The sequence below is a fragment of the Dermacentor albipictus genome, chromosome 1, assembly GCF_038994185.2.
Source record: "Dermacentor albipictus isolate Rhodes 1998 colony chromosome 1, USDA_Dalb.pri_finalv2, whole genome shotgun sequence".
NCBI lineage: Eukaryota > Metazoa > Arthropoda > Arachnida > Ixodida > Ixodidae > Dermacentor > Dermacentor albipictus.
Genome location: NC_091821.1, coordinates 289,899,336 through 289,912,741, shown reverse-complemented (window position 1 = coordinate 289,912,741; position 13,406 = coordinate 289,899,336). Strand labels below are relative to the sequence as shown.

Here is a 13,406-nt window from a genome sequence, read left to right as displayed (position 1 = left end):
CACTATCGCTTGACCTTCACTGCCTGAAAACTAACATTTTGTAGCAAAAAGCTGTTGGTGCAGTCCGACATTGAAGCTTCTATCATCCCCATGATAATTGGCACAATGAAGGCAGGAGGTGAGGCTGCTGAAAAGTTGGTTTATTTATTTATCTGTAGTGTTTTGTCCGCACTCGACATGTCCAAAACAGTTGTGCTTAAAAGCCGCACCTGAGTCAAAGCACACACCCCTGTGCCCACCCACCCGCAAGTTTGATTAATAAACAAAATGATCAGTATCCCAAATGGTAGGAATGCTGCGCCAATTGCTTAGTGCAATATTCTGTTGAAGCTGCCACATCCATGCTGTAAATAAGGAAAACTCTGCTAAAGCTGCGCCACTAGAAAAGTGAACTGTATCATTGGCTCTCTTTTCACCATTCGTGATCGTCGCAACTGACGTTTTTGTAAATGAGATTCATATTAATAGAGTTTTAGCAGAGCGTTTACGGTCCGCTCCGCTCAGACCGGCCTATCACAACAATTCGCACGCAGCCGCTCAGCAAAACGCTACCATGAACTCTGACGCGCGTGCGCACAGCACACATAGCGGCAGCGGAACGTGGGACGCTGACCACGTTCCGCTAGGAACCTGATTTAGCAGTGCGTCAGGGAGCGTGTAGCTGCTTTCGTAATCGTTTTACCGCCAGGCTTAGAGCACGTCAGTGACGTCTCTGGGAGACGCGCTTGTTAGATAAGCGAAATCAATGCATTCTATGCAGCCACAGGTGCGCGTGAAACGTGTGCGGAGCGGAGCGCAAGCAAACGCTCTGCTAAAACTGTCTAATGCATTCGCGTTAGAGCGCTCATGCCAACGAAAACCCGTCTTGTCCGCTTGTGTTCGGCAAAAGAGGGGAGAGAGGCCGACACAGGCGGAAGGGAAGAGGCACCTAACGTCACGAGAGAGGGGAAGCACAGGCAGTGTTCTTGGCACAGGTGCAGCGCAACTGGAGGGAAGAGGAGCAAGTGCGCATCATAGTATGCATCATCCGCTTGGATGTGCAGACCCAGAGAATCGGCGGACTGGAATGCGGCCCTGCGCAGTTGACGCTCGATCGTCACCAGATGCACTTTGCTCCTGGACAAGTCCAGACATGTTGCCCGTTCCAATAATTGCGTTTTTGTTCTGCGTGCTTGTATAGTTAAAAGTAAGGATGGATGGCTACGGGTCGTACGAGTGACCCGAGCCTCAGCGGAAGAATGCCGAGGCTATGCGATGAAGACGGGTGAGCAAAGGCAAAGCAGTTTGGCAGCGGAGACAAGGCGTCGGTAGTTCACGTCAAAAAGAAGGAGCAGTAAGAGCAGCTGAACCAAGGAGTCAGTCTTGCTCTGGGGAGAAAGACATTGTTTGGCCACTGATGCCTTTAATCGGTGTCTGTCTCATCATTGCATGCAAAAGGGGCACAACATGCAAAAACTAATGCTCATGCATGACTGTTGCATGAATCCCATTGATTGCCCTGAATTTTAAGTCATTTCAGTGATGAGGGTTGGTAATGTTTATTATGGCTGCCAGGAAATTCAGGCTTTATTACTGCAGCAGCCGCCTGATTTTTCGGACCTATCAGATTATATTGGCATACCAGCAGCATCACTGCCTACTCCATGGAACAATCTGTAAGGGTAATTGTGTTTTTATAACATGATCCACTTGTATGATGTCGTGAAATGGCAGCGCGAGCAAAGTTGTCACTCAGATTATTGCCCTTGCCCTCATCTGTGGTGCAGCAGTGTATAGGCCTCTCACACTTTGCTGTGAAAAAATGGTTTGTCGACTCGTTGTTATACCATAAAGTTTGGTTGCCCGCTGCTTTCCAACGAAAACAGCATGCATTAGGCCTAGCCACCTAGCGTGACCATGACGATACTTAGCTGGCCGGCGCTGTGGCAATTGGGAAGCCATTGTGGGAAAGTTGCTACCACAGTAATCGCTTTAGTCGTCACCAACACATATTGGGCCCGAGATAAGGCCAGACGTTTACGTGTTAGTTATCAGTCGTTGCCCCAGGAAAGTAATTGAGCTTTTAGTGAAGTGTAATCGATTACTTTTATGTTAATTTGCTTTCAAACATTAACCTTGCACAAATACTCTAAATAGAATGAGCTGGCCTGACTCTCGGTGCATCCTCCTCTACAGCTCATCTGCAGAGGAGAATGTACTCTTTTATCTTCACTAACCATTGGTTTTCAATATGTTCACCTTTCGTTTTGTGAAGACACCAGCAGCGAGACTGAAAACTCGCTCAATGGAATAGCGTTATGTATAATGCATGAACACCTTGCACGCAAGATTGTGCACTCAATGCCTTGCATGCTTAAAGCAGAATGCTTCATTGTTGCTGGAGACAGTACCGTATTTACTCGATTGTAACGCGCACCCGTTTTCCGCGCCAAAAAGCAGGGAAAAAAACACTCAATTTTAATGCGCACCTGTTTGCCGCGGCCTAAAAAAAAGGAAAAGTCCTTTACATTACCGCGCACCTCATTCTTTCATACAGGAGTACAAATTTCTCTCATTTGGAAAAACAAAGGTTTACTCCCATCACACTAAAGCTGCAATATATATAAAAGTCGCAGTTTTGCCCCAAAGACGAAGCATCGGTTACGATAGCAAATTAGTAGACAGCTATGCGAAAAGTAAGGGTTTCAGTTTTATCAGCCGTATAAACTTTTAAACATTTGCTTACTAACTAAATTAACAAGCATGGTGTCACGCGCAAGAAAACATGGAACGCAATGACTGCGGAAACTCTTTATCAAAACACAGGAGTGGGAAAGTGCGGTAGCAGGAGCGAGCGAATTAACCTTTGTGTGGCCTCTCGCTTCAACGCGCATGAAGGGACAAGAACACAGCGTGGTGCGCTTAGATGCGTAGACTCTTGCCTCCGTCGCAGATTGCTTTCAAGATAGGCGTGGCTACGCTGTACGTAGCAGCTGGCGGAAAGCTTCTCCTGTTTGTGCCAGTCCGGCACGCAAGTTTCGGGTTCCGTCCGTCTCCGATCACTTTCCTTTTAATTGCGGCATCGTTATGAACTCGGCATGTCTTTGGAGTCGGCACTTCCATGCTGATAGAGCAAATGCGGAAAACGCCAAGACCGGGAAGACGGACGGTGCACTAACCTGCACTCCGTTTCAGACATCACGTGCAACGCTGGGGAAGCTATGCAAGAAGTTTGATGATGAAAATGTATCACTCCGCGCATTCCGTCCATGCCTCGCTGCTCGCGCGAGCGTGGGGCTGCCAATATGAAAAGCTGAAAACAAACGCAATGAAAAACAAATTGATCTAAAACAGCGCATTAGATAACCATATACTACAGTTTCTTTGTTTCTAAAGATTAAAACGTTCTTCATTCAATACTGAGCCCCTATAAAGAACAGTTTCACACAATTACGATCAAGTACATCAAACTACTTCGAAGTGCGGACGCAGCCACTGCAAAAAGTCTCTGTAGCCTCCACAGCATTACACCTGTTGTTTGAAACGGAGTCTAAGCACACGTGCTACAGCACATGGAGAAAGCTACGGCAGCTAGGCTCAAAGCGCATGCGAGGCGGCCATGCCGATGATGATATGGTGACGCAGATTTAGGGTCGTACTCAATTGGATGGACGGACGGACGGATGGATGGATGGATGGTACTTTTATTCACATCAGTTCTAAACAAAAAAAAAATAAAAAAGTTCAACAATACAGGGAGACGAATATAGAGACATAACTATTACAACATCAAATGAGATGACAGTAATGTGAAATTAAGATAGTAACACTAGATGAAATAATTATGGGGCAGGAAGCAATGCGGAGACAATGCCTGCCTATCCCTGTTAAATACCGCAAAATTGTTTAGGGTGTATTTTGTTCTCATGCGTAATAAGCTAGGTGGCATACTATTAAAACAGGTAGGCACATAGCATTGACGTGTGCGCCTTCCGTACTGGGTTGAGGAGCGAGGAATGCAGTAACGGTATTTTGGTCTTAAATCATGTGCAGGAACATATGGAATGGTGAACTGACTGTACCAGATATGTTTAAGCACAATAGTTTCTGTTAACAAAGCGTTAAAACTTGGAAGCTTTAATCTTTTAAAAATATCAATGTTAGTACCAATGGGCAGGTCGTAGGCAATATTCTTTAAAAGTGAACGCAGAAGCGAATTCACCCTGCGCTGCCAACGAACCGTGCAGTGACCATAAACAGTGATTCCGTATCTAAGCACTATAGGCTAGAGCGTATGTAACACATTTACGGACAGGCTAACGCGCAGGCTATTTTTGGATCCGCTTTATTGGAAAAAATGTGCGCGTTACATTCGAGTAAATTGTACTCCCGCTAGGGCCATTGAAAACCTGAAAAAAAAGCAATAATCTGTAAGTGATTTCCTGGCACCATTGTTTGAAGTGCCCATCGCTTTTGAGCCATATTGTGTTGGATTGTCAGCCAGTGCCTGGTTTAGCCCCAAGATGAATGAGCAAATACTGAGTGCCCAAATCTGCCTGTCTGAACGTGTGGATCCATGAGGCTTCTGCGACCACGGTTTTTCTACTGTCACTGAGAGTTCTCAAAAATTCAAGTGCTCAGTGCTGCATCGCGTGTTGCAGCTTGTCTTCATTATTTGTGAAGTACCTTACAGAGCCCCTACATGGGGCATTGAGTAAGGGGGCAAAGAATCAAGTCAGTAAAGTAACTGGTAGCTGAAGAAAGTAATTGTAACATCATATGCATTTCATTTTTTTCAACTGCAATAGGGACTACACTAGTAAAAACATCCGCAACTTGGCAAGTTTCTTTGCATTAAATGTTTATGAGGCCTGCCACTTTTGCATTCTGTATGCCAAGTAATAGTCTGTATTTTGATTGGGTGTTGTCATAGTTGCGTATACCAATTGTATGTGTTGAACTCACTTTTTTTGTAACAGTTTTGTTGCCCCATGTAATACCAAGCATGGGCTTTAAGGGTACATGAATAATGAAAAAGATATCAATTGCAGCATATTGCACACTACTTTCTATGTAGAGAAGTCCATCCAGTTTTATCAACCAGTACTGCTCTCCCTGCACAGCAGATGCTGTTAATAAACACGCTGCACATGTTGTCTATAATATCATCAACTAGCCTCTTTCCAGCTTTGTTATGTTGGCAACCAGTCATAAACACTGCCGTGATGCATTGCTGCGTTAGTGTGACCTTGGAAAATAAGAAAGCACCGTGGGCTCATCCAACACCTGGACACCTCCAAGATGTAGAAGGTGTTGGCTCATCCCGTGTGTTGACACTGATGGAAGTCGTATTGTAGCGACTATGTTGTTCATGCACTTAGTCTGCTCCCATTTTGTTTGCATGGAGCAACTCCTGCGCCCCAAATGTGAAACATACTTGATGCAACATGCTGGCACGCAAGAGTGATGTAGCAAGGGTGAGACCTGCAAGGATGCTCTATGCCTTCGCAGGTGCCTGTGGGCTCGTGGTTCGATGACATGTCGGACACGGAGCTGCGGGACCTGATGCCGTTCTTCGACAAGCTGAGCCGCGTCGAGGACGTGTACACGGTGCTGCGCAACTCCAACAATGCGGCTGGCGGCGGCGGCGGCTCCCCGGCCTTCCCTGCACCACTGATGATGAACGGCAGCGCGGCGGCTCTGCACAGCAGCGGTTCCTAGCATTCCGCACTGTAAAATGCTCCCTGTCTTGTGCAATAGCCCCCTCCCTTCTCCGCCGGCAGTACAAAAGCGCTTACGGGTCCCGTGCTAGTCTTTGAAAGACTCTCGCCGCCCCGGGCAGCGGCCTACTTAACGTCGGAGGGGGGGGGCTGCCCCTTTGTGCCTTGTCTCTTCCCCGGTGGAGAGTTTGTATAATAACGGTGTTCCATAATCTCACCTGTATCATAGATTAAAGACGACTATTTCAGCTTGCACTTGTGTCGCTTCTTTTCTAAAGGCACCATACATTACGGTATACAAGGCGTTCACTAGAAAATGGCTTTAATAACTTAATTATCAATTCTATTTCTCTGAAATCATCATTGCATAAAAATTCTAACAGAAACCATCCCAGATCGACGTTAATGCGATTAGCATTGAAGCACTCTACTGACACACCGTATTGCCAGTGCCGCCTAAACACGTCTTGTATGAGGCTTGTGCCGCAGCCAGCCTTCCCTCTGGACATGCTGCACTATCTAGCAGTGGCACCATCGAGTCTATGCATGTCTGAGTATATGTGTGTATATAAGCAAGATTGTCAGAATATATATGACACCGATTTGATTACACCCAGCGACAACACACAATCGTGACCCAAGTTGGCATGAAGAAGGTAAATTGAAGACCGACACATACCCAGTGTCACCAAGTCTAGAATATGATGAAAGCGCGTCTGGTCGGTATGATACACAGTAAAGAAGGGCCAAGACACTGACCGCTTGTGCAAATATTTGATTGAGTATTACCCTATTCTATATTCACCTTAGCTTAAATTGCAGTATTCGAAACAAATATGCGTATTGTTCTCTTTATAAGCCGCACCACCACCCGAGAAAGAAAAAAAAGACTGCTCGGAGCCGAACCAAATAACTGCATACAACACCCAAATCTTTGTAAAAGGTCTCCATTTGTAGATGTGTGAAAGATGTGGCCAGCGGCTCTGTTCCCAAAATCTTCGGCAACTATGATGGCAGTTTGCCTTAAAACTAGTTTCACGGTGCAGCAGGGGCCGTGCTGTCCGGATACCACACCTCCAGGCAAAATACGCTCCGACGTGAAGGCACACCTGAAGTTGAAATTCGCATATGACTTGCACGCCGATTTTACTGTATAAACACTTTTTTGTACATGTTTATGTGTGAAATGATGGTGAATTTCAAAACGTATGCATAATTGACAGCTTCGGTATTGCTGAGCAGGTCGCATCGCATAGTCATCGGCATCCGCAAGGGGAGAACCCCCTGCCCGCCTGATGATGATGAAAAACTTTATTTATCCCTCTTTAAAGGGAAGGGGGCAATGGAATAGAGGGTGGGGGAGGAACTACTTGAATTCCCTGACCATGGGGCCGAATAGCATCATCTACACACAGATTGTACAGGTATCGCACCTAGTGCAGTAATTAGGTTTGCAGTTTTACTCTTCAAAAATGTCAGAAAATTACTCCTGCACAAAAAACCCCTGCAAACCAACCACTTCATACCAATTCTTTCTCTCCTTAAAAGGGGTCCTGAACCACCCCAAGGGCTTGGTAAAAAAAAGAACAGTCCGCGGATAGCATATGTTGCTGTGAACATGTCAGCCGTAGCAGTGATGCGCTGCAAGTGGAGTTCGGAAGCCGCCTTTCTCGCAAATGCTCTTTTCAGGATCCTCGTTCTTTTCTGGACGCTTTAGTGTACCTAGTCGCATAATTTTCACACTTTCTTGGGGGTGCACAAATTACGCGGAGATTTCGCGAACACATCCGAAATAATGTGCAATATGTAGTAACGCGCGCGGTATTAAATTAATTATGGCACAAACGAACGGTACTTGTTTAACAGAATTAGCACGTACTTTAACCAGCCAGATCCGGTCATGCGCGGTCTATTAAGAATTGAGAGATCTGGCTGGGAATCGTCACAGCCGCTGTCACCGCCCTCCCAAAGCGCATCGTTCCGTCGAGCGCGTTCGACAGCCCCGTCTTCTTGAAGCTCTTCTCGACAATACTGGGAAAAACCACGCTGCGAGTATCCACTCGCAGACCGTCTCTATTCTGCCAGTGGGAGCGAGCCCATGCTCTCCGCTGGCCATGCACGTACATCTTGCGCACGTAGTCCTTGAAGGGTTTATTTACGAAGACATCCAAGGGGGCTGCAGAACATATGTTAGTCCGCCCGGGATAATAGCCAGGTTGATCCTCATGTCCCGCAACTTCTCCTTTACGCTGTCCACGAGATGGCCTTTGAAACTGTCGAGCACCAATAGCGATGGCAGTCGCAGTAAGGCCCCTGGTCATTTACCCCACAGGCAGTGTCGAGCCCATGAGTTCTTAATTCATCCAGCCGTTTTCTTGGGCGCGGATGTGAACACGGCCTTCAACCTTCAATTTGGGCAATGTCTTCTGTTTGAAGATCACGAACGGCGGTAGTTTTCGGCCACAGCTGTCACGGCAAGCATAACTGTGCAGCATTGCTTTTCACAGCCGGTTGCCTTTATAGGAACGGGCAAGACGCCTTTCTCGCTCACTGTTGTGTTGGGTGGCGTATCAAAGGTCAACGGGGTTTCGTCTGCGTTCCCAATCTGGGACATGTCCAAGTTTCCAGTTTTGCGTAGCCCAGTCACCAAACGGTGAAACAAAACAACCTTCTCCTCGTAATCATGTGGCAACCGCTGGCAGAGGGTCGTTCTACGTCTGAGAGACAGCTGATGGCGTCTCATGAAGTACCCACCATCTGCTTGCCTTGAACGTCACAGCAGGGACCCCTTTCTCCTGCGCTATCTTGCCTCGAACTGCAGCATCTCATGACACGGCGATACCGGAAGACCTAAGCTCTCGCACATATTTGAAAAGGTCTTCAACGGCAGGAAACTTTCCTTGCTTCAGACCTCGGCACGCTCTCCTTCCAGGTGTTGTATTTATAAGCGAACTCTTCTGCTTTCTCCAGCACCAAACGTGACTCGTTCTCGCTCAAGTGCTTGGCGGCAGCACGGTTCCCATTTTTCTTCGGCAAACTCTACAATTGTAGCCCATCGCAAGTGAACAGCGAAAACGCGACTGGCTGATGTCGAAACCTAAACTTCCGAAGTCGATCAAAGATGCACTGCAGCGCGGATGCAGAGAATGAGGGGCAACGAGGGGGAAAAGTTGGCGCGACTGGCCCTCGCATGCCTCCGATGCAGAAAATAGTCCGTGCCGCGTCGCGTGCATGCATTCTCAAGGTGGGAGAGAAGGGGGAGATAAAGGGAGGCAAACGCTTAAGCATTTCCGACAACCCGTGAACAGGTTCGCATGTTTGGGTTCGGTCCCTATAATATAATATTCTAGGGACCATAGTTCAGGGGCTTACAAAGAAAATAACGAAGTCCTCAAAAGAAGGGACTTCGCACTCGCAGCCCGTCTTGTGTATGACTGCACTCGCCTGTGCGGCGAAGGGCGCGGCCGTCCAAAGTTTCTCCGTGTGCTCGTGCCGGCGGGATGGGGAGCACAAAATATGCAACATTTTTTTAAGCTGGCTAAATATTATGGGTGCGCAAATGATGCCGGTAAACGCGGTATTTCATAATATAGCACATTCCCATATGCAGCTGCTATTGGCCAATAGCTGCAGGGTGTCTACCAACCGGGAAAACAGGGAATTCTCAGGGATTTTGAGTAGTCTGGAAAAACTCACGGAAAACTCGGGGAATTTGTGCTTCTATCAGGGAAAATTAGCTGCAATTTTTTAGAGGGTCAAAAGTCGCGGTAATGCTGGCTCGAGAAATAGACAGGACTCGTAACGAATCGTCGTCGGCTGGAGGAGTTGGCAGTGTACAGTCAACGACCGACTTTCCGGATTCCCGATAACTCGGACGGCTTCGCGGCACCACCACGTACCCCAAAGAGTCAATGTATCATAACGTCTGAAATTTCAGACGCAAGAACTCTTCGCCTTCCGATTTTCTAAACGTTTTGCGTGATCGCAGGTCCGAGACGGCATTAATGAAAACCACCACCGCTGCTATTTTGATTACCTCGCCGCCTTGAACCGGTGCTCTCGCACGCAGATCCGCTGGCAGCCGTAGCCACCACTGCGGCAACGCTAGGCCTAGCTGCTTCGACGTTCGCTGTTAAGCTTCTTGTCGTTCTGTGCCGTGTTTCTTCATTTCTCCGCTGACAGCAATAATTTTGTCTTCGAAGCTCGGAAAGCACGGCGCATTGCATAATGCTCTTTCCCGAAAGTCTGCTTCGCCTCATTACAGTTGTGTAACGCGGTGAAGCATAACAAGCATAGGAAGAGGCAATTGTCGCGGGACACTGTATGTATTCCTTAATTTTAGAGTCAAAGAGTTTATTCAGACAACGTGGTACAGTTGCCTAGGGCGCAGACCAAAAGGCAAGTGATTGCCTGACAAGGAGTCTGTGCCCTTGCTCCCATTCGAGAGCACAAGACATTCAGCGCATAAAATCAACACTAAACAAGATGGAAATACAGAGTGGTTGGTAACATTGAGACGAGAGTTATTTCATATTGAATATTTATGTACAATTGGGAAAATTTATGTAAGAGATAACAGAAAAAAACAAAACAAAAGGAGTGGTTATGCCTGCAGTGACAATAGATACATAGTGATGTTATTTTTTAAAGCTTTGAATGATTTACTTTCTTGGATAATGCTTACAGCAGGATGGTGATCGTTTAAAAAACTGGAAATTCTGTAGCTAAGTTTCTGGGTGCCGTAGTTTGTACGTATTTTTTTCTTATTGTAACATATGTGCCGGGTGTTGTAGGTGTGTGTTTTCGTTAGATGTTGTTGAAAAAAAGCCATAGGGTCGGAATGCATTTGTAGGTAACTAGCTAACGCTATCTTTTTGTTTATAACATTCCACAGTGTAAGCAGTTGATGTTTTCTAAACAGTGGGGCAGTGTGGCTAAGGTATGGTGCATTATCTATTAGGCGCAAAAATTTCTTTTGTAATAGATATATGTTTTCTATGCTTGTTTTAGGTGCTGTGCCCCAGACAAGAAGACAATAGTGGAAACGCGAATGTACCAGTGTGTAGTATAGTTGTTTCTTTAGGCAGATGGGCAAAAGGCTCTTTATTTTATACATGATACCAATGGACCTAGATATACCAGTGCGAACTTTTTCAATGTGAGGTGACCAGTCAAGATGCTCGTGAAAGATGACACCAAGAAATTTATGTGTTGGTACACGTTCGATAAATTCATCGCGAAATTGGATAACTATTTCTTGTTTTATACACTTGTTACAAGTGCGGAATATAATGTACTTAGTTTTTTTAGTGTTTAACTCTAATTCATTACCGTAGAGCCACGTGGACAAATTTTCCAGCCATACATTGGTTTCTACTTGGAGGACTTTTAGGTCTTGTCCGCAGAAGAATACATTGGTATCATCAGCGTACATTATTATTTCTGGTGTAGAGGGCACGTTAATTATATCATTTATATAGAGCAGAAATAACAGCGGCCCAAGGATTGATCCTTGTCGAACTCCATAATGTATCTGACCTAAGCAGGATTTTGCATTCGTAATATTCGTGTACTGGTGACGATTTAGGAGGTAATTCTTTATTAATGTGAGAGCCGTTCCTCTAATTAATGCCATATTTATATAACTTGTACAGTAAAACAGGGTGCTTAATGGAGTCGAATGCCTTTTTAAAGTCTAGGAAAACACCTATTGTATATATTTTCTGCTCAAAGTTGTCTATTATCTTATCCTTAATTTTTATTAGCGCCATTTCAGTAGATTTCTCTTTCTGGAATCCGTATTGCTGCTCGGCGATGATAGCGTTTCGCTTGCAGAAGTTTAGTAGCCTGGTGTTTATAACTTGTTCAACAACTTTCGAGAGGATTGGTAGGACTGAAATTGGCCTATAATTATTTGTCATTTCTATCACCTCCCTTGTATATGACAGAGATTTTTGCAATTTTTAATTTATCTGGAAATATTCCGGTACTCAAAATCAGGTTGCATATATGCATAAGTGGCTGATTAATCATGTGACTGATGGATTTTATAGGTTGAACTTTAATATCATCAGCACCACATGCACTGTTATTTTTTAGGTTTTTGATTACTGTACAGATTTCTTGTTCTGTAGTGGGAAACATGAAGATTGAGTTTTGGATGTTGGACGTGATATACGTTGTAAAATCACAATTACTTGCCTGAGGTTTACTTGAAGCCCCTGATATAAGAAAGTGCTCATTAAGTTTGTCAGCAAGCGATGCCCCTGTGTAAGGCACTCCATTTATAACGAGTTCAGAGATGCCGTCTCTTTTGTTGTTGGACATTAGCTGGTTTACTGTATTCCATACTTGTTTAGGGTTGTTGCAGATATCAGCAAACTTATGTTCGTAATAACTAGTCCTGGCTTTTTTAATATCCGAGCTTAATTTATTACGAATTTGTTTGTATTCAGTCAAACAGTCCATATTTTTCGTTCTGATAAAAGAGGCAAATAGTCTGTCACGTTCTCTAATTCTTTTTAGAAGGTCGGCATTTATCCATGGCTTTCTGGCTTTTTTACACTTTTTGATTTCTACGGTAGGGAAGGCTTGATTGTAGAGCTCAGTAATTGTTTTAATAAAGGCGTCATATGCTGCGACGGGGTCAGATAGTTGAATATCTGCCCAGCTTGTTTCTGCTACTAAGTTTCTAAATATTGTGGTCTTAGCTTCATTAACGATTCTGTATGTAATGGGTGCGCATGTTTTGGATAGACTCTGTGGTGTACAGTAGAGTTTAAAGAACATAGAAATAGGTAAGTGGTCACTAATATTAGCTATTAGTACACCTGCTTGCACATCATCTTTTTTGTAACTTGTAAAACACACATCTAGTAAAGTATGAGTGACATGTCTGTCACTCTAGTTGGCATATGTATTACATTTTCACAACCAAACGAGAAAAAAATATCAAGCATTCTTTGTTGATTACAATCAAGCAATAAAAAAATCGATATTAAAATCACCACAAATAACTAAAGGCAACTTAAACTGCATGCACTGTTCTAGCATGTTTTCAAGAAATTCTAAAAAAGTAGCCTGTGATCCAGAAGGCGGCCTATATACAACGGCAAGTATGGTACCAGCACACTTTAACATGAGACATTCAAAGTGTTGATTTATTATACAAAACTCTTCTATGGTGACATAATTTAGGTAGTTCATTATATAAATAGCCACACCTCCCCCTCTCTTATCACTCCTTGAAATTGATACGCAGTTGTATCCTGGAAACTGTATAACATCATAATCGTTGGTGAATCAAGTTTCAGTGAAAGCTAAAATTTCAAATTTATGGTCTAATTCATTTAGGAAGATTTCCACAGAATCCTGTTTCTTCCGAAGGCTTTGAGCATTGAGATGGAACAAGGAAAATTTTTTTTCTCGTAGGTGCTTTGAATGTTTGAATGAATCAGCATCATGATAAGAATATGTGAACGGGACTGTCATTTTCAAGGGTATCAGTGCTATCAGTTACTGCGATGTGCGTACCGCCCGTTTCTCAACGTATCTTGTCCAGATGGTTTGTCGTCCTAATCCTGATAGCTCGGCTGCGGTGGCTGCGACGAACAAACATTTTACCATTCTTTAGCCAGGCAAACACATACTCTTTTTCCTTCGCCATTTTCTTCATTTTCCAGAAGAGCGTCTTGTTTTGTGCTGTCA

General features: G+C 44.7%; 1 protein-coding gene across 1 annotated transcript in view; it reads left to right on the top strand.

The window, feature by feature from the left end:
• Window positions 1-5,954, top strand: part of LOC139049915 (carboxy-terminal domain RNA polymerase II polypeptide A small phosphatase 1-like) — a 293,498-nt gene extending 287,544 nt beyond the window's left edge. The window contains exon 9 of the mRNA XM_070525805.1: window positions 5,491-5,954. Within this exon, the coding sequence (XP_070381906.1) occupies window positions 5,491-5,700 (210 nt within the window). The 3' untranslated portion in view covers window positions 5,701-5,954. The remainder of the gene's footprint in view (window positions 1-5,490) is intronic.
• Window positions 5,955-13,406: the final 7,452 nt, after the last annotated feature.